This window comes from Mustela lutreola, chromosome 10 (genome assembly GCF_030435805.1).
Source record: "Mustela lutreola isolate mMusLut2 chromosome 10, mMusLut2.pri, whole genome shotgun sequence".
NCBI classification, from domain to species: Eukaryota; Metazoa; Chordata; class Mammalia; order Carnivora; family Mustelidae; genus Mustela; species Mustela lutreola.
In genome coordinates this window covers 25,351,289-25,373,432 of record NC_081299.1, presented here as the reverse complement: position 1 = coordinate 25,373,432, position 22,144 = coordinate 25,351,289, and the positions used below count along the sequence as shown (strand labels likewise).

Here is a 22,144-nt window from a genome sequence, read left to right as displayed (position 1 = left end):
GGGTAGGAAAATTCTTATTCTGCCTTTGGGCCAGAGGCACAGCTGTGAGCAGAGAGCTGGAGGTGTGGTTTCTAGTGCCCAATAAATCCTCTGGATGCCAGCCAAGCCCTTTCTTGGAGGTGCCAAGAGATAGATCCAGGTATTTCTCTGGAAATACAAAATGATGTAACCAGTCGAGCACAGAGTATGTGTCTTGGTGCTCAGGAGGCCTTCTGGGCCAACACTGCTGTTTGCAGAGCTCCTGCAAGGAGGGGACCGACCACTGCCAGCCACAGGACAAGAGGAGCAACGTGGCTGTCGTGATTCCAGCCAGCATGCACTGAGCACCTAGCAGGGATTCTCAGTCCCCCGCCTGCAAAACAGGGATGTTTAAAGTTCTTGCCTCATTGGGTTTATTATCAAATAAAATAATTACATCCGAATCGCCTCAAACAGTAGCAGCATGGCATAGGAATGCAATAAATGTTTACTATTATTATTTGAATGCATTTCAGGCATTGTGTTATATTTTTAAGGGTACTGGGATGAATAAGGCAAGGTCATTGCCCTTCCCCACAAGTCCGGGAGACAAACAGGTAATACAATGTGATCTGCAGTGGGATGGTGATATGCTGTGGGAGTACAGAGGAGGGTGGGAGAGTCAAAGAGGGCTTCCTGGAGGAAGGGACACCTGACCTGACTTTCCTCTGATGCTGGAAGTTTACTAGACCTAAACAGTAAGGAGGAGGATTCCAGCCAAGTGTAGCATGTGAAAAGGCCCTGAGGAGAAGGTGAGGGTATCATGTAGCAGGGCCTCTGGGTGGGAATATTAAAGACCTTTTGGTACATAACAAATTGCCCCAGAACTTAAGGTCTTAAGCAGTGTTTATTGTCTCACATGTTCTGTGTATTAGGAATCTGGGTGGGGCTTAGCTGTGTCCTCTAGCTTAGGGTTTCTCACAAAGCCGCAGTGAAGGTATCTGCCAGGGATGCAGTCCTCTCAAAGCTTATTTGGGGAAGAAGGTCGCTTCTAAGCTTCTAAGCTTGTTCACATGATTGAAGAATTGGGTGCCCCAGTGCTGTTGATCAGGGAGACCACCTTAGTGCCTTTCCACTGGGTGACTTTCAACATGGCTGCTTACTTCATCAGAGCAAGTCTAAGAAGGAGAGGATGAGACCAGGAGGCCTGGTCCTTTATAACCTCATCTCAAAAGTGATAGCCTACCACTTTAGCTGTATCCTACTTGTTAGAAACAGGTCACTAGGTCCAGCCCACACAAAGGGGAGGAGATTGACCAAGGGCACAAATGCCTGGAGAGGAAGATCATGGGGTCATTTCTGAAGCTGCCTTATTACTGGCTGTATTCTGGTCCCCAACTCCTCCTCCTTCCACATGCAAAATGCAGTTGTCCCTTCCTCAGGTCCCACAGAGTCTCATCCCATGATAGCATCAGCTCAGAGTCCAGAACATCATCACCTAAATCATGTTCAGGTATGGACAAGGTTCCTGGGTGTCATTCCTCAAAGGCAGGTTCTAGAAGACTGCTACTCTGGATCTGTAGTTCTAGTTCTATAAAACCAGAGAGAGAAGCATTGCCTGCCACCACGTACCCAACACACAGTGATTCAACAGGCATAGGGTCATGCTTAAAGACATTCTTACTCAAAAATGGGGGAGGGGAATGTGAGGCATAAAGGAGTCCTCTGGTCCATAACAATTCTGAAATCCATCCAGGAAAATATTAGAACTTTCTTGATTACTTTCAAAATCTCAATCATTCCCCATGAGTTGCAAATCCACACTCTGAGCTCCTGTTTCCTTCCTCTGAGTCATTTTTGTCTTTCTCATGGAAGAAAGCATATGTTGAGAATTTGGGGAGTCCACTGACCTCTTTTTTTCATGCTGTCCCTGTCTTGAGGTTCTACCAGAACAACCAAGGAATGATGCTCTGATGCTTCCCAAAGGCCCTGCTTTTTGATCTAGAGGACCTGTGAGACCTACCCTAATCTCTTTAAAGGGCCTTCTATGTCTGAATGACATTATGCTCTTTTTTTAATTTAAATTCAATTAGTTAGCATATAGTACATCATTAGTTTCAGATGTAAGGTTTAATAATTCATCAGTTGCATATAACACCCAGTGCTCATTAAATTAAGTGCCCTCCTTAATGCCTGTCACCCAATTACCCCATCCCCCCACCCATCTTCCCTCCAGCAACCCTCAGTTTGTTTCCTAGAGTTAAGAGTCTCTCATGGTTTGTCTCTGTCTCTGATTTCTTCCCATTCAATTTTCCCTCCCTTCCCCTATGATCTTCTGTCCTATTTCTTATATGCCACATATGAGTGGAATGGTAAGATCATTGTCTTTCTCTGATTGACTTACTTCACTTAGTATAATACCCTCTAGTTGTGCCCACATCATTGCAAATGGTAAGATTTCAATTCATTGATGGTTGTATAATATTTCACTGTATATGTATACCACATCTTCTTTGTCCATTCATCTGTCAGTGGACATCTAGGCTCTTTCCATAGTTTGGCTATTGTAGACATTGCTGCTATGAATACTGGGGTACAGGTGCCCCTTCGCATCACAACATTTGTATCCTTTGGGTAAATACCTAGTAGTGTAATTGTTGGGTCAACACTATGCTCTTTTGATATTCCTGACATTTCACCCAACAGCTGGATAGTCACACCTTCACTTATCTCCAGACCACCTTTCTCTGACAGTGCTGGAAAGCTGTTTGATTTTAGCATCCTTTGCTGTCTTGAGGGTCTGAGAGTTTTCAAAACTATCAGGTCCTTGCTCCTTTTTAACAATCTTTCCCTCAGTTTATCTCCCTTCTCACCGAAGTGGCAAGAAGAAACTGGCCATGCCTTTGACACTTTGCTTGGACATCTCCTTAGCTGGATTGCTGAGTGGATATATGTTTTGCTTTCCACATAACTGTAGACAACAGTGTTGCTAAGCTTTCTGCCACTACTTTACAAGGATCCCCTCTCTCCAGTTTCCAAAATCGTGTCCTCATTGCCTTTTCAGCCTTCACTGGCAGCACCCTCAAAGTCCAGATTTTTCTAACAAGCTTCACAAAATATTCCCTGCCTCTACCCATGCTCTGGTTCCAAAGCCACCTTACATTTGAGATGTTTTTCATGATACTCTGCCTCTTTTGATACTACAATTTGTGTTGTTCTCTCTTTCAGTTTATAACAAATTCCCCTAAACTGTAGTAGCACAAAACAACATCTATCAGCCTGGTCTCTGTGAGTCAGGAATCAGGTGTGGCTGATCCGGGTCTGTCACAAAGCTGCAGGAAAGGTGTGCATGGGAGCCCAGGAGTGGTCAACCTCTGAGCTACTTCATGGTTGTGGGATTCCCTCCCAGCAGGCAAGCCAGCCTCAGTTCCTTGCCACACGAGCCACTCCACAGGACAACTTTCAACATATCCATTTGCTTTGAGCAAGCAATAGAGATTGTGTTTTGTAGCTTAGTCACTAGCAGAGAAGTGATGTCTTATCACTTTTGCCCTATTCCGTTCATCAGAAGTCAGTCACTAGGTCCAGCCCACACTTAAAGGGAGGAATCAGACAAGGGTGTGAATACCAGGAGGTGAGGATCTCTGGGAGCTACTCGAGAAGCTGAGTGTTGGCAACAGTGCAGAGGCAGCAAGGTTTGGTTATGCTGCGTCAGACTCCCACAGGCAATGGGCAACCACTGAAATGTTTTACTGTTGAAGGGGAAGTCTTACAACATCCATCAGGCAGCCAGAGCAGAGAAAGGATTGGAAAGGGAGCAATGGGTAGTGAGAGCTAGTGCATGGAAACTTACAAGGGGATGGCCACATGAGAATGTTCATGGCATCCCACCAACCCAGAGATCAAGGCCAACCAGCCTGGAACATCACACGTCCCCCTTTGGGTTCCTGGCTAGGTTTCCTCCTGCTTCAACTGCCCTTTTATATGTTGTTCTCACCTTCTTTAAACCATTCTTTAGAGTCCAGGGCAGGAACCCTCATTCACAAGATACTTCCCACACACTGGACATCATTTACAATGATACACACATCATTTATTCTCCAGCATACCTATAGACAAGTATAATTTTGGGGAGTGTGATTAGAGGACAGGAGAGTGTCATTGCCTTGGTGATTTCACCCAAAAACCATGCCCTGCCCAAGGACCAAATCCTTGAGCTTAACAGCCCAGAAATTGGATCTTTTGATCCTCAAACAATTGATGATTTCGTGGAAGGTAAAATCAATTATAAGATCCCAACACAGCAGGTGCCTGGGTGGCTCAGTTGGTTAAGTGTCTGCCTTTGGCTTAGGCCATGATCCCAGAGTCCCAGAACTGAGCCCTGCATGGGGCTTCCCTCCCAGCAGGGGGTCTGCTTCTCCCTGTCCCTCTGCCCCCAAACCTCCTGCTCTTGCTCTGTCTCTTTCAAATAAACACATAAATAATATTTTTTTAAAAAGATCCCAACACAGTTGTGGGTTCCAGATGGTAATCAGTTGTTTTGCAACTGGGATCAACTTCTCTGTTGGGATTTGAGGCAAATCCAATAAATAAATATGCTTATTCCTGTCAGGTTTGGAATCAGTGGCAGGTGCAGGAGAAAGACAGATGAGGATCAGCCTGTCACCTCTATTACCAATGAACTAATTGAAGTGCAGACCTGAACACATTCTGCAGCTAAGGTGGTGGGGGGTGGAGAAAGAAGGGTATGGTGAGCTCCTCTTCTCAAACTCATTAGGCAGATAAATCTCACTTCTTATTACTCTTCCAAGTGAGGAGAAGAATTCCCCAGGGGGCCTTGGACTGGTAGCATCAGTGTCACCTGGGAACTTTTAGAAATGCAAATTCTAGGTCTAACTCCCAGAAAAATTGAATCAAATTCTAGGAGTGGGGCCTAGCAATCTGTGTGCTAACAAGCTCTGAGGTAATTCTAATGTAGGCTCAAGGTTGAGAGCCACTGGTCCAGCGGAAGCTGTTCATATGCAAATATGAAACCTGGGAAGAAGAGTCTTTATGGAATGTTCTGCCACCCATGCCCACCCTTTTCCCCGTCCCTGGGAAAATTAATCACAGGGCTAGAAATTTCATCCTTTCCACATTTGATTTTCAGCTTACAGCTTCTCCAAGTACCAAGTAGAGACTCCTGATTATTTCCCATCCAAAAAAGAAAAATGTCATGGGTTTGATATTTGTTAGCCTTATCTCTTGATCTTGCAAACCTTGGAGGGACTAGCATCCCCTTTTGGTACTGATAGTTTCTGAAAATGCTAGAATGACCAATAACCAGAAGTCAAAGTGGAAGCATGTGGCTCTTCCTGCAGAAAACTCTGTGGCTCCCCATTGCACTTAGATTTCAAATAAACTCCTTTCTAATACCTGCCTCACTCCAGCTGCATCTCACACCATGTCAGTCAGGCCTCCCTACTCTCCCTCTAATATGCCAAGCTCACTTCTGCCTCAGGACCTTTGCACTAGCTGTCCTGCAGCTTAAAGAATTCTTTCTTCAGACCTTGGCATGCCTAGTTCCTTGTCCTTTAAATCTGAACCCAAATGTCATCTTTGACCACTGATTTAAAGTGCCCTCAACCTCACTTGTCATTGTTTATCTCATTACCCTTGTTTATTGTCTTTGGAGCACTTGACACTATCAAAAAAATGATCTGGTGTATTTATTTGTTGACTTGTTATCTGTCTGCCACTCCCTGGAATGTAAGAGATCAGGGACCTTGCTGTATTCCTAGCACCAGAACAGTTCTTGGTATATTACAGGCATAAGATTTACATAAATATTTGTTGAATAAATGAATAAATGAATGAATAAGTGAACATAGGAAAAGCTTTAGGAGAGGAGGATCAGAGTGCAGTGATTCATTCATCGAGACAGTGATAGACCCAAAGACTCTGCCTTCCTCTTCCCGAGGACAGGGGCACAGAGCCCAGCTGAATGGGTCTGGAGTGCTGGCACCATACCAGATTCCTTGCCTGTTTCTTCTCTATCCCACTGTCTTAGTCCTGGCTCCCCCTTCTCTTCCTCCTCTTCCCCTCCCTCCGCCTCACTGTTATTACATCACAGTCATTAGAAGCCTGCAGATTCACACCCTCCTGTCGACTTTTTCATAAAGAAATGTTAATGGAGTTCGTCTTCAGCAGGGGTGATGCAGACTGTTGTCAAAACTCTGACTTGGCCACCCACATTCACATAATTAATCACACAAGAAACCAGAAAGGGGCAGCAGGAGTGCTGGGCCTCTCTATATGGTGGCCCTCTTCTCAGAGTGGAATGTGGTATAACACACAGCTGCTGCCCACCAAGAGACCCCAGGTCAGGCTGGAAGCAAGAAAACTCAACAAGAACCTCTACAGAGGAGTAGAAGTCAGGCTCTAATCCGCCATGGGGAGGGGGGTCTCCTCCACCTTCAAGAGGGTACCAAGAAAAGGAAATTAAACACATAAAGTAGAAGCTAGAGGGAGAAATAAAGCTAAAGACAGTCTCTTCTAAAATTATAAGGAAGCTGGCTTTTATTGAGCACTCTATTGGTTATTTGTTGCCATGAGACAAATTACTATACACTTAACAGCTTAAAACAACACACATTCATTGTCTCTCAGTTTCTGTGGGTCAGGAATCTGGTAATAGCTTGGTTTAGCTGTGAGACCTCACAAGGCTGCAGTCAAGATGTCAACCAGGACTCTCTTCTCATCTGAACGCTCAACTGGGGAAGGACCCACTTCCCAGCTTATGTGATTGCTGAAACACTCAGTTCCTTGTGGTTGTAGGACTGGACTGTGAGCTTTAATTTTTTGCTGACTGTTGGTCTGAGGCCACCCTCAGCTCCTAGAGACTTACCACAGTTCCTTGCCATGTGAGTTTCCCCAGCTTGGCCTCTTCATCATGCTAGCAAAGTCTCTAGAGCAAATCAAGTAGCAAGATGAAGTTTTATACATCATTACATAATCACAGAGGTCACAGCTCGTCTCTTTTTTCTCCATTCAGTTGGTTAAGAGCAAGTCACAGGTCCTGCCCGTATTTAAGAAAATATTGTACATACATGGGTATGGACACCGGCAGGGGGTATTATGAGACAGCCATCCTAGAGGATGCCCGCCGCAGTACATATTAGGTGTCAAGGACTATGCCAAATGCTTTTGCATGTATTATATCATTTATTTACTAAAACAACCTGTAAGGTGAGCAACATCCCCATTGCACAGGGGACAACACAGAGGAAAGAACTTGACCAAGGTCCTGCAAACGTTAAGATCAGAACCATCTGTATCATAGCACCAAGCCAACCTGCACAAGCTTAGAGGACTAAAGGATTTGCATCTTTAGAGTGAGGAGTAAGGGCCTGAGGGAGGCAGGGGAAGGGGGGTAACAAGTGTATTCTAGCTCCTTTTAAGACTTGAGATCAGGAGGAAGGGATGGGTGTGGATGACATGTTGAGAAACAAGAACACTGAGAACGCTTATGTTTGATGATCTCTGTTTTCTCAATGAGACAGAAAATGAGGGCATCTCCTGAGAGAGTGGGGGTTGGGATGGAGGGGAAGCAGAGCCAAGTTGAAACAACAGCTGTAGGGAATGGGGAATGGGAAACAGGAATCTTGCCAGCAGCAGTACAAGTTTGCCAAGTAGGATAAAGCTGCTTCATCCCTGAAGACTTCAAAGGTCTCCTTGGTAGGGCCCCCTACACTCTGAGTTGCCTTCATTTTCATCATGCCTTTTAGTGCTGTAGTTTATGCTCACATCCTTCTTACCAGAAAGAAAGTTCTTTCAGGGCAGGAACCTGACAGTAGTCTATGCAACAGACTATGCAGTACCACATAGTAGACTATGCAGTAACCAACACAGGATCTGGCATATGTGAGTCTTCCATAAATGGCCTGACTCCAGACCTTGAACTTCTAAATCACTCCACTATATTACCTTCTATTTCCTAAAGGCTCTCTAGTTCTGTAAGATTTTTCAAAGTATGTATTTTTACTTTTGTTTTGAGAGTAAAAGTTCAAAAAGTGGTAGAGGACAAAGTCTAAGTCCATCCTGGAACAGGAGTGGAGGTGGAATTAAGGAAGTCTGTTGCATGCATAACGCAATGACAAAAAAGCAATTTTGTCTTTTGGCCCAGTCTTTTTGGTGTCGAGAAGTCAATAGCCATTTCACAATATTTCATACCAACTTATATTGATTGAGATGAAGCATTGCTTATGATATGTCGCCTGAAAAATAGAGCACAGACACAGAACAGTCCTATTGTGCCAAATGACCACTTTAGTCTCATTTTAAATGGCAAAATCCTAACTCAAAATATCTTAGACAAAAAAAGAAAAAAGAAAGGAAAAAGAAAAAAAAAAAACATTTGGGCTCATCTTCAATGAAAAGTCCAAGATTACACTCTGTTGCCAAGGGACTAACATTTTGGCCCAAGAAAAAGGCAGATGGCTTACAGTAGCCTCAGGACTAGGCTCTTCCCTAGGACTCCCGGCACAAGTCCTGTGGTCCCCTCTGACTGAACACCCTGGGTCACATGCCTGTAACTGAACCAATCAGCGTGACCAGGGGACTTCAGAGGAGGGTGCTGTGAACAAGAGGAGAAGGAATGGATGCTGGGTGGTCATAAAGGCAGTAAATGTCCACTCCATGAGTGCTGTGCTTCTAACCACAGACAACTGGGTGGGTGCCCTCCAAAACCAGGGTTTTCTCTAGTTTAGGGACTTGTGCGGAGTCAGATCCCCACATTTGTAAAATCAGCCCTGTGTTTTCATCCCCACCAGAGCAGGAACCAACCCTGAGGTCTCCTCCTGGCCTGCTGATGATACCTAAGGCTCAGCTGGAGGAGTAGTTCTGTAATTACTGGAGGAACCAGGTACTCCAAAGCCCACCTCAACTCCAGTTTCCCAACCTCTGTTGGGGCCTCAATTAGGAGTCTGACCTGAACTCTAGGCCTTCTGGCCCTGCTGGTAAGGATGATGGCAGGACTGGCATCCATGCACCCGACCCAGAGGAGGGTCAGTCCTCTGTCCTCGATAACCACTTGCAACCAAGGTGCCCTACCTCTGTGACTTCCACTAGAAACTCCCATTCTACCTGCCCAAGCCAAGCTCCGTACCTACTGACCTCACACATTGCCTTGGACCTCTTTGCCCTTCTCTCAAAGCCAGCCCTCCCCAGGATCAGCTTCCAAGTCCCAATCTCAACCGCCACCCCACTCACTTCCTTAAGGCAGCAGCAACAGTGGCCACACTAATGTCACACAGGAGACCAGCGATGGGCAATAGTTGAATGGCATTTATTTCTAATTGGATCCATCAGCTTTGTCTGAGTCAGTTTTCCTTCTGCGCTGGTTCTTAGCTGACCCTTGGAGGCCCTTCCTGGCATTACATTGTTTGCGGTAGATTTCCAATTCCTCTTGGTATTTGGCTCTCAGGAGAGCTGCTCTTTGCTCATATGGCTGCTTTTCAGCATCTGTTTTCGCAGACCACATCTTTCCTGAGGCCCTTGCCACCTGCACTACTGACCAGCTTGGATTCTCCCTCTTCAGCCGGGCAAAGTGGTCTTGGCAGAAGAGCAAGAAGGATGATGGGGGGCGTCTGGGTGCTTGGGGGTCCCGTTTTCTCCGCTTCTTCTTCTTGCCAACATAATTCATCATCTCTTCCTGATACCGGGCTTTGTCGAGCTTGGCCAGAGCTTCATATTTGGCCTTTTCGTGCTTTGAGATGGACCTCCATTTTTCCGAACACTTTCTAGAGAACTCTTTAAAGCCAAGGTAGGTATTTGGCTGCTGCTCCTTGAACTTGTTCCTGTAATTCAGCAAAAAGTGGATGTAAGAAGAAACATTTGCCTTGGGCCTTATCTGGATTTCTTTTCCCATGTTCATAAAGTCATTTTTTTTTTCTGGATTCAGTAACTTGGACAGCAGAGACTTCTGTCTCCACACTCCAGGAGCAATCTAGAAGGTGCCCTGCTTGTGAATTTTTCCCTCTGCAAGAGCTATGGTCACAGCTCAGCCTTTTCAGTGGTGGTGGCATTATTGCATCAGAGGAGGGGACTGTGACATCATTCACCAGCCTGTGGCATTAACTTACAGCTCCTCTTATTGGTTGGCTACTGGAGGGTCCATTTTTTTCTGCTTCTCATGTGAGATGGTGGTTCACCCAGGGGTGGTTTGGAAGCAGCGACTTCCCCTGGAATATTTCTCCTTGATGTCCTGGAGGCCATGGGCTTTGCTCTACTATGGGAGATTTCAGTCCCTCGGATATAGTAATGAGCCATGGGGTCTGCCTTCCTCACCGTAAGATTGTCAAGACGTTGCATGATCCCTCCCAAAGTCAGGATGGATATAATGAACGTGAGGAGGTGGATGGCTCCGGGGCTGTCATGATAAAATGTGAAGTCTTTCTGTTTGCCTTGAATGGTGGCAGCTCATGCCGTTCAAAGAGTTTAGTAGCAACTCTAAAAATAATGAGGTATGACAGCCATGACTCGGTTCCTGTCAGGACAAAGTTGTCTAATTTAAAACCTGAGCACTTGGGCTATATACATCTGAACTCTTCATTTCTCTGAAGAAACTGGGATGGGGTGGGCAGAGGGAGGAAGACCTTGAGGGGTTTTACTCAATACACTTGAGGCTGTGAAAATGGGGTCAAATCCTTGGCCGTCCAGAGGCCTCCCTGCTCTCATCTCTGGGATCATTGGCTCTCGGGCTTAGAGTACAGAGCTCTAATAGCTACACTCACACTTGTCAGCTTCTGACTTTGTGTGAAAGCCATTGCCTGTATTCCACTAGTCTTCCAATGGAAGGAAAAAGAAAAGACAATAAAAGGGTCATCTTGTGACCTTTGGACACTTTGAGAGCATTGCTTGTATGGGACCAGGGTTCATATAACTCAGTGGTTGATGATAGTGCCAAATTTATAGGACTACAAAATGGAGCCTCATTAGCAGAAAAGTTATGGTAAAATAGCCTAAGAGGTGGGAGTCTGAATTTGGACTGATTTGCTTGACTCAAGCTTGTGTTTCTTTCTCAGTCCTTAGAAGTGGTGCCTCGGGGGCCAATGACTCTGGTGTGTATCTTCAGCGACTAAGCCTGACAGGGAAACTTGCCTAAGACTAGACCACATTTCCAGGGCTCCCAATCCATTCCCAAGCCTCTGAGACTGACTGCAACTTCCATCTTCTGTAAAAGAAAGATGGAAACTAATGAGGGTCCCCAGTCTTGAATTTGAGCCACAAGGCAGCTGGGCTACTGATGCTAGCTCCTTCCTTCCTATGAGCCTCTGATTTCATATCTGTAAAATGGGTGCTTTGGACCAGCCGGGAAGAATCCTCCAGATGGCATGCTGTAGTTTTGTGGCTGCATTTAGAGGCCTACAAGATCTCAGATGCCAGCCGAGGAAGCTTGGGCTAGTGATGGGACCAAGAGGTCTGGCAGGGGTAACAAATTACTCTGAGAACATTTCTCAGCTTGCTAAGTTGTTTTTCACTCTGGTTCTTTCTCCCAAAGCCAGGTGTTGGCTCACCTATTTGTTGGATTTGAGCTAGGCTGCCAAGGTCAATAGGACATAGCTCCTTTCCAAGATGGAAGGACGGGTTGTGAGAAAGAATTTGGCCAATGTCTATGGACATGAATCTGACTCTGCTCAGTCTCACAAAAACCCCACAGTTCATTTGTGCCTCCGTTCATGATGTTCTACCCTTCTCATGATGAAAAGATCCAGAAGGACTAACTCTATGATAATCATCTAGAGCCTAGCAGGTCTAGGAAGACAAGGTGGTAGAAGGTAAAAGCTACGGCCACCCTGTGATGCTTGGGCCACAATCTCACCTTGGAGGGATGAAGTGGGGGAAATGTCTGGAGAACCTTAGGGAGGGTCAGTATGGCTAGCTTTCTAAGTCGATGCTATGTGCTCTGGTAGCTGAGACTTCAACCTTCTTCACTATCTTCTGTGCCCTGGGAGGCTGACCCAGATGGACCACATCAATGGATCTCATGCCCTGTGGCTTCCATTTCAGTTTGGTCACTGTGGACCCCAACAGTAGATTGGGGAGAGAAAGGTGATTCCAGGACATTCATTCTCCTGGCTTCCCCCTCAAGAGGTCACCTGGAGCTGGCTCTCAGACCCTGGACTGAAGGTCTTGGCTCCTATCAAGTTTTCCTTTCTAAATGACTGGCTCCTTCCAGGTTTAGGAATTGCTCCCTTTCCTTGTCTCCTCTTGCCAGAGGTGGTAAGAGCTCTGCTTTAACTCTGCTGTCCCTTGTGGCTTTCCTACACCTTGCCCTTCCCTTTGTAAATAGCCTCTTTATTAAACACTCCTCAAATTATGCTCATTTGAGTGGCCATCTGGTTCCTGCTGGGACTCTGACCAATGTGCCATGTTTCTGGCTTTCCACCATGAGCAGCAATGGAGGTGGATAAATAAAGCAAGTATGGGCATAGGTCCAGGGTCAAAGGCTATTGAGCTTCTTCAGGCTCAAGGACCCAGTGGTCTCACAGCCTAGAATGTTCTGCAGAGGTAAGCGTGCCTGCCAGGGTAATAACAGAACAAGGCCACATGGCTTCCATAGAGGCATCTAATATCCCTTATATTATAAGATGACCTTTAGGCAGGGGCACTGGTCTGGAAAGCCAGATAAGAGAGATTTTCAGCTTTGTGGGCCCTGTGGTTTTTATTGGACGTACTCAACTCTACCATTGTTGCTCCAAAGTAGCCGCAGACAATACATACATCGATAAGCCTGGCTGTGCTCCCAGTAACTTCACAAAAACGGGCAGGTGCCTGGACATCGTAAACTGCTACCATCCCAATCTAGAGCTGTGAGTTCAGTGTTTTTGAATTTGTTCATTGCAGCCTTACAATAAGATTTACAATTTACATCATGACCCATTTGTGCATGTCTGTACTTCGTAATATTGATGTAATGTGTCGTGTGTGCCTGTCTCTATTCCAAGCACTTTACCTAATCAAAGCATTTAATCTTTATAACAACTGTGTGTGTTAGGGATGCTATTTTTTTTTAAGATTTATTTATTTATTTTAGAGAGAGAGCCAGCATGAGGCAAGGGAGGGGCAGAAGAAGAGAGTCTCAAGCAGACTCTGCTGAGCATAGAGTCTGATGCTGGCCTTGATCTCACGTCCCTGAAATAACTCCCTAAGCTGAAACCAAGAGTTGGATACTTAACCAACTGCACCACCAGGTGCCCCTGGGCAGGGGGCTTGGGCGGGGGTTGGGGGTGGTGGCAGGGCCACTATTTTTATCCCTATTTTAAAGATAAAGTTCTCTAAACACAGAGTTTACAGAAACATTATAACAAATTATACTTACTATGTGTGTGAAGTAGTATTTTCTATTCTATTCTGTTATGGTCTATTTTGTTATTCGAAGTGCCTACAGACCTACAGATTGGTCTCATGACCCACTATGGGTTACAGTCCATGGACTGATTTGAAAAACACTACGTAGGCAAGCTGAGGGGGGAGCTCTCACCTTGAACATAAATCCAATCAGATCCCCTTGATTTAGCGTTGGTAACATGAAGTGGAAAGAACATGGCTTTGGGAGCCTGGGCAGACATGAATTCAAATTCTAGCTTTGCTACTTATGTTCTGGGTATTGCTTGTTACTACCTTATCAACGGACCCAGTACCCCTTTACCAAATGGGCTGGACGTAGGGACTCACTTCTAATGAATAGCGTGTGGAAAAGGACAAATTATACCTTTCCAGTGGAGAAAGCTGGCAGATACCACCCTAACCAATAATGATATTCTTCCCCCAATTGCATAACCCTGGTCTAATCCTGAGAAAATATTAGACAAACCCAAATTAAGGGGTATTCTACAAAACATTTGACTAGTACCCTTCAAAAGTGTCAAGGGCCTGAGAAAGCAAGGAAAGCCTGAGAAACAGAGCCAGATTAGAAATCAAGTAGACTTAATGTCTCAGGGCTCTGGGAATTGATGGACTGGATGGTGGACCAAGAGAAAACACATTAGTGGAAAGACTGGGGACATCTGAATGACGTCTTCCACTGAGCTAATGTCAACTTGTGGATACGTCTACCATGGTTATATAAGACGCTAATGTTAGAGGAAGCTGGGTGATGGGTCTATAGGAAATTTTTGTACTGTCTTTGCAACCTGCAATGCTTTTTTTTTTTTTTTAAGATTTTATTTATTTATTTCACCGATGGAGATCACAAGTCAGACAGAGATCACAAGTAGGCAGAGAGGCAGGCAGAGGCGGGGTGGGGGAAGCAGTCTCCCTGCCGAGCAGAAAGCCCGATGTGGGCCTCGATCCCAGGACCCTGGGTTCATGACCTGAGCCAAAGGCAGAGGCTTTAACCCTCTGAGCCTCCCACGCACCCCCCGCAACCTGCAACTCTATTCTTATTTCAAAATAAAGTCTTTCAGAAATCTCCCTCACTGACAGTAATGTGTACCCACAGTTGAGATACCCTGCTCTTGATCCATTTCCTCCAGAAATCTCTGGGCAGATTTGACCCTCAACTGTAGCAACATGTGCTCTTGGCATGTCTTCCATCACAATGTTCCCCAAATTGCAGGGCATGCTGGAACCACCTGAGGATGTTTCAAAAATCCCAGTGCTCAAGGGTATTATATAAGACTGATGGATCCCTGACTTCTACCTCTGAAACCAGTAATACATTATACGTTAATTGTTGAATTTAAATTAAAATAACAGTAATAATGATAATAAATCCCAGTGCTCAAACAAGAAGAAGAGCAAAAGTACCTGGCTTGGGCATCTGATAAATGCTTTGATGTTTCCTTCATCCCCCTCCTGCCCCTCTTCTTGTGGGGTGGGAATCTGCCTACACATGCCCTCTGAGTGGAGTATCCATAGTAGGCAGAAAATGGCTCCACAGGAACACCCACATCTGAAACCTCAAAACCCATGACTGTGTTACCTTCCATGGCAAAAGGAACTTTGCAGATGTGATTATGTTAAGGATTTGGGATGAGAGGATTACCCTGGGTTACGTGGGTGGACCTGCTGTAATCACCTGGGTCCCTGTAAGAGGAAGGCAGGAGTGTAGAAGTCTGAGATGGAGATGTAGTGACAGATGCAGAGAGTCAGAGTCAGAGATCTGAAGATGTGGTATGGCCAGCTTTGAAGGTTGAGAAAGAGACCACAAGCCAAGAAACAAGGTAACGACTAGAGGCTGGGCAAGGCCAGCAAGCAGATCCCACCCTAGAGCTCCAGAGAGCAGAGCCTTGCAGACACCTTGATCTTGGCTCCATGATACCCATTTTGGGCTCCTGCCCTTTCCCTCCGCCCACCACCCAGAACTTTTAAGACAAGTGTGTTCTTTCAGGCCACGAAATTTGTAAAAATTAGTTAAAGCAGAAATGGGGAAGGAATACAGTATCTTTCTCATCCAGCTGGTGGTCTGTAATGTTTCCTGTGCTGTTCTTAACCCATGCTTATGTTAATAAAGATTAAAAATTTATGCCACCCCTTATTAGATTAGTTGTGGGACCAAGGAGCGTGGTCTGCTCAATTTTACACACTCTTCTTCATGCGCTTGCTGACTCATTAAGTCACTAATTCACTCGTTTGCTTACCAATTAATTCACTCTTAGATTCTTTCAGTTCATTCACTCATTCGCCACTCATATACATGTGCACATGCACACACATCTCAACAAATAGCTGTGAGTTGTGGAGCAATGTCACTGATTCTTTGATGGCCACTTATAAGCAGCATTTGAAGGATGGATATGTCTTAGGAAAGGAGGTGATGGTAGAGAGAGGCATCTGAAATTTCCTGGAAGGCAGACTGGTGGGAAAGGCAGGGTCATAAACAGTAGACTTAGGCTTTTTGGCACTAACCTCATGCCAAGAACTATTACTCAATCTCATGTGACCATAATATTTTAATAAGAATGATGGTAATGTTTTAAGTATATTATCTCCAGAAAAGCCTAGAGAGAGAGAGAGATTAATTTTTCCAGGGCCACACAGCAATGAGTGGCAGAGCCAGGCCTCAGACTCAAGTTGGTTTCACTCTTAAGTCCATGTGTTTTGCCGCTACTGGGAGTCTAGGAACTCCATTGGCTAGGACCAAGGAGAGAAGGAAGCCATCAGGGAACAAGGCCAAGTATTGCAGTAGGAGGGCAGGTGGAAGAAGAAGAAGAAGGAGAAGGGCAAAGGGAAGGGGAAGGAGAAGAAGGTGTCTAAATCTCAACATTTGAGGGATTCAGTGGACACTTTTCTGATTTGGGTTGATGGATCTCTTGTTCCAGATGGATCCAGTCAGTTTACCCCAGGTCATGGAATGTCCTGAGTCTAGCAGGTAGACTGAGGTGGATAGCCTATAGAACCACACCAGCATGTGCAGGTACAAACAGAACCTGGGTCTACTGTTTAGAACACAGGCTGGTCAAAGCTGAAATGAAGTGTCCATGCCTAGTCCAGAGGCTTAGTGGACAATGGACAGGAAATGGAACAGATGATCAAGCACAAGCATGGGATGAGCATGGCAAGGTCCAGGCATGCCTGCTTACCTCTGGTAGGACACAGCAAAGGAAGAGAGGATGAGTTCTAGAATAAGACCAATTTTGGGGAGAGAATGCCCACAGCAAAGTATAACTAGATATCTCTCACAGGCCTTGACAAAAATACTCTAGTATGCCACAGAGTAGGAAGAGTGGTCCCTGATCTTTTTGTCCAGCTCCCTGACTCCTTCAACCAACATGAACATCTTTCATTTGGTCTGCCTAGCACCGACCACTCCCTCCTTCTAAGCACATCCCTTCTTTTGGAGAACTGTCCTCAAAATAGTTCCAGCGGGGGCCTATGCCCTTGGCCCCAGGCGTGGGCACACCCCCCAGCGGGACTACTTGGAGGCCTTTAGTGAGCTTTTTCTAATTAGAACTAAGGGAAGGGATTTTTGCCTTTTGTCTGGAAGAGGTGTGAGGATAAATTAAAGCTGCTAAGGGTGGCCATGGGTCCAGCCTTGAGCATCGCCATTTGCCATGGAAAGAATGAAGCCAGCAGACAGAGCACAACAGAAATAGGACACAGAGAGAGGGGCCTTGTGGCATTTGGATCCCTGGGTCTAGTCATCCCTGGGGCCAGCTATGGCTTGACTATAGCAGCCAGTCATGTCTTCTCTATTCCAGGCTGATTTGATCTGGATTTCTGCCACCTGAAACCAAGAGCATTAGCCCAGATGTGATGCAGGTGAGCAATATGAGAAGCCAGGAGGAGAAGACTCTCCTTTTCCCTATTTGTCCGTTCTCTCCTTTTTATCTCCTTCCTCTCCCTTCTACTTGCTTTTGCTCCACTAGATCTCTGGTTTGTTATTCAGAAAGTATATATACAACACTGGGACATTATTGGCCCTCAATAATAACAGCAAATGGTCTTTGAGCACTTGCTACGTGCTGAGAACTATACCAAGAGCTTTTTTTTTTTTTTAAATTTTATTTTTTCAGTGTTCCAAGATTCATTGTTTATGTACCATACCCAGTGCTCCCAGCAATACGTGCTCTCCTTAATACCCACCACCAGGCTCACCCATCCCCCCATCCACCTCCCTTCGAAAACCCTGTTTGTTTCTCAGAGTCCACAATCTCTCATGGTTCATCTCCCCCTTTGATTTCCCCCAATTCACTTTTCCTTTCCTTCTCCTAATGTCCTCCATATTATTCCTTATGCTCCACAAGTAAATGAAACCATATGATAATTTACTTTCTCTGCTTGACTTATTTCACTCACCATAACCTCCTCAGACCCATCCATGTTGATACAAAAGTTGGGTATCCATCCTTGATGATGAAGGTGTAGTATTCCATTGTATATATGGGCCATATCTTCTTTATCCATTCCTCTGCTCTAGAGCATCTTGGCTCTTTTCACAGTTTGGCGATTGTGGCCATTGCTGCTATGTACATATGGCCCTTCTTTTCACTGCATCTGTATCTTTAGGGTAAATACCCAGTAGTGCATTTGCAGGGTCATAATCTCTAGACTGTTTTCCAAAGTGGCTGCACCAACTTGCATTCCCACCAACAGTAAAAGGGTTCCCCTTTCTCCATATCCTCTCCAACACTTGTTTCTTGTCTTGTTAATTTTGGCCATTCTAACTGGTATACAGTGGTATCTCAATGTGGTTTTGATTTTAATTTCCCTGATAGCTAATGTTGACGAACATTTTTTTCATGTGTCTGTTAGCCATTTGTATGTCTTCTTTGGAGAAGTGTCTGTTCATATGTTCTGCCCATTTTTTGACATGATTATCTGTTTTTTGGGTGTTGAGTTTGAGGAGTTCTTTGTAGATCTTGGATATCATCCCTTTTTCTGTAGTGTCATTTGTGAATATCTTCTCCTATTCCGTGCATTGCCTCTTTGTTTTGTTGACTATTTCCTTTGCTGTGCAGAAGCTTTTTATCTTGATGATGTTCCAAAATTTCATTTCACTTTTGTTTCCTTTGCCTTTGGAGACATATCATGAAAGAAGTTGAGGTGGCTGATGTCGATGAGGTTACTGCCTATGTTCTCCTCTAGGATTTTGATAGGTTCCTGCCTCATTTTGAGGTCTTTTATCCATTTGGAGTTTATCTTTGTATATGTTGTAAGAGAATGGTTGCATTTCATACACACCTGTCCAATTTCCCCAGCACCATTTATTGAAGAGACTTTGTTCCACTGGATATTTTTTCCTGCTTTGTTGAAGATTAGTTGACCCTAGAGTTGAGGGTCTATGTCCAGACTCTCTACTCTGTTCCACTGGTCTGTGTCTGTTTTTGTGCCAGTACCATGCTGTCTTGGTGATCACAGCTTTGTACTAAAGCTTGAAATCAAGCAACGTGATGCCCCCAGTTTTGTTTTTCTTTTTCAATATTTCCTTAGCAATTCGGGGACTTTTCTGGTTCCATACCAATTTTAGGATTGTTTGTTCTAGCACTTTGAAAAACTTTGGTGGAATTTTGATTAGGATAGCATTGAAAGTATAGATTTCTCTGGGCAGTATACACATTTTAACAATGTTTATTCTTCTGATCCATTGAGCATGGAATGCTTTTCCACCTTTTTGTGTCGTCTTCAATTTCTTTCATAAGTGTTCGGTAGTTCCTTGAGTACAGATCCTTTACCTCTTTGGTCAGGTTGATTCTCAGGTATCTTATGGTTCTCGGTGCTATAATAAATGGAACTGATTCTCTAATTTCCCTTTCTATGTTTTCACTGTTAGTGTATAAGAAAGCAACTGGTTTCTGTGCATTGACTTTGTATCCTGCCACATTACTGAATTGCTGTACTAGTTCTAGTAGTTTGGGAGTGGAGTCATTTGGGTTTTCCATATAAAGTTTCATGTCATCTGCAAAGAGAGAGAGTTTGACTTCTTCTTTGCTGATTTGAATACCTTTTATTTCCTTTTGTTGTCTGATTGCTGTTGCTAGGACTTCTAGTAGTATGTTGAACAACAGTGGCGAGAGTGGGCTTCCTTGTCATGTCCCGATCTCAAAGGGAATGCTGTTAGCTTTCCCCATTGAGAATGATATTCACTGTGGGGTTTTTTATAGATTTTATGACGTTGAGGAATGTTCCCTCAATCCCTATACTTTGAAGAGTTTTAATCAAGAACAGATACTGTATTTTGTCAAATGCTTTTTCTGCATCAATTGAGAAGACCATGTGGTTCTTCTGTCTTCTCTTATTGATTTGTTCTATCACATTGACTGACTTACGAATGTTGAACCACCCTTACATCCCAGGCGTAAATCCCACCTGGTCATGGTGGATAATCTTTTTAATGTACTGTTGGATCATATTAGCTAGGTTCTTTTTGAGAATCTTGGCATCCATATTATCAGGAATATTGGTCTGAAATTTTCCATTTCGATTGGGGTCTTTGCCTGGTTTGGGAATCAAGATAATGCTGGCTTCATAGAAAGAGTCTGGAAGTTTTCCTTCTGTTCCTATTTTTTGAAGCAGCTTCAGAAGATTAGGTATTATTTCTTGGGAGGTTTTTGATCACTGCTTCAATCTTGTTACTAGATATTGGTCTATTCAGGTTGTCAATTTCTTCCTGTTTCAGTCTTGGAAGTTGATAGGTTTCCAGGAATGCAACCATTTTTTTTTAGTTTGCTTAACTTATTGGCAAATAGCTGTTGATAATAATTTCTGATGATTGTTTCTGTTTCCTTGATGTTAGTTATTATCGCTCTCCTTTCATTCATATTTATTAACTTGGGCCCTCCTTTCTTTTGGATTAGTTTGGCCAGTGGTTTATCAATCATATTGATTCTTTCAAAGAACCAGCTTCTAGTTTTGTTGATGTGTTCTACTGTATCTCTAGTCTCTATCTCATTGATCTCCACTCTAATCCTGATTATTTTCCTTCTTGTTCTTAGGGTTGGCATAATTTGTTGTTGATTTTCCAGTTCTTTAAGGTGTAAAGAGAGCTGGTGTATTTGGGATTTTTCAGTTCTTTTGAGTGAGGCTTGGATGGCTATGCATTTTTTCCTTAAGACTGCTTTTGCCATATCCCATAGGTTTTGGACTGATGTGTCTTCATTCTCATTGGTTTCCATGAATTGTTTAAGTTCTTTGATTTCCTGGTTGATCCAAACATTCTTAAGCACGGTGATCTTTAGCTTCCAAGTGTTTGAATTCCTTCTAAACTTTTTCATGTGGTTGAGTTCCAGTTTTCAAAGCACTGTAGTCTGAGAATATGCAGGGAATAATCTCAATCTTTTGGTATCAGTTGAGCCCTGATTTGTGACCCCGTATGTGGTCTATTTTCAAGAAAGTTCCATGAGCACTCAAGAAGAATGAGTTTTTTGCTGTTTTAATGTTCTATATATATGAAACATTCGAATGTTCTATACATGAGGCCCATCTGGTCCAATGTATAATTCAAAGCTCTTGTTTATTTATTGATTTTCTGCTTAGATGATCTGTCTATTGCTGAGAGTGGCGTGTTAAGATCCCCTACAATTAATGTGTTCATATCAATATGACTCTTTATCCTGATTAACAGTTGTGTAGTTGGCTGCTCCCATATTTGGGGCATAAATATAACCGTTAGATCTTCTTGGTGGATAGATCCTTTATGAATGATGTAGTGCCCTTCTTTATCTCTGACTACAGTCTTTAGCTTAAAGTCTAATTTATCTGATATGAGAATTGCTACCCCAGCTTTCTTTTGAGGCCCGTTGGCATGAAAGATTGTTCTCCATCCCTTCACTTTCAGTCTGGATGTATCTTTAGGTTCCAAATGTGTCTCTTATAGACAGCATATGAACAGGTCTTGTCGTTTTATCCAGTCTGCAACCCTGTGCCATTTTATGGGAGCATTTAGACCATTCACATTGTGCAAGTGATTATTGAAAGATAAGTTTTTATTGACATCATGTTGCCTGAGAAGTCCTTGTTTCTATAAATTGTCTGTGTGAATTTCTGTTCTATGTCACTCTTTGATTCTTTCTTCTCTTATAGAACCCTCCCCATAATATTTCTTATTCTACCAGCTTGGTGGCCACATACGCTTTTGAACCTTGCCAGTCTTAGAAGGTCTTTATCTCTCCATCCATTTTGAATGTCAGCCTTGCTGGATAAAGTATTCTTGGCTGCATGTTCTTCTCATTTAGTGCCCTGAATATGTCTTTCCAGCCCTTTATGGATTGCAAGATTTCTGTGGACAGGTCTGACGTTATTCTGTTGGACCTTCCTCTGTACGTAAGGAATCTCTTCCCCCAGCTGCCCTTAGAACCTCTTGTCTACAATTATGATTTGTGAATTTCACAATTAAGCATCTGGAAGTCTTTCTAGATTTGTTGATCTTGGGGTAGCCTTTCTGCCTCTAAGACACAAACATTTGTTTCATTCTCCAGACTGGGAAAATTTTCATCCAGAATTTGTTCAACTATATCTTCTTGTCTTCTCTCTTTCTCCACCCCCTCAAGGATCCCAATAATTCTGATGTTGGAATGTTTCATGGCATCATTTATTTCCCTAATTCTGTTTTCATGGCGTGTAAGCTATTTGTTCCAGACCTCCTCTTGATCCTTCTTTTCTTTCAGTTTTTCTTCTAGATCACTAATTTGATCTTCTGCCTTGATTACTCTAGCTGTTAGAGTATTTATATTAGATTGGATCTCACTGATAGCATTCTTTAGTA

The 22,144-nt window shown here is 43.9% G+C and overlaps 2 protein-coding genes across 2 annotated transcripts in view; one reads left to right on the top strand and one right to left on the bottom strand.

The window, feature by feature from the left end:
- The window catches only part of CSMD2 (CUB and Sushi multiple domains 2), a 616,179-nt gene that overhangs the window by 260,850 nt on the left and 333,185 nt on the right, over positions 1 to 22,144 (top strand). The gene's annotated exons all lie outside the window — the stretch shown is intronic.
- HMGB4 (high mobility group box 4) lies at positions 9,263 to 9,998 on the bottom strand. Its single transcript, XM_059136924.1, has one exon. It carries the CDS (start codon positions 9,869 to 9,871, stop codon positions 9,290 to 9,292), a length of 582 nt encoding a protein of 193 aa, XP_058992907.1. The 5' UTR covers positions 9,872 to 9,998; the 3' UTR covers positions 9,263 to 9,289.

Bases quoted from the DNA above. Each gene is read 5' to 3' on its own strand.
- HMGB4 (XM_059136924.1), bottom strand. From the start codon at position 9,871: ATGAACATGGGAAAAGAAATCCAGATAAGGCCCAAGGCAAATGTTTCT.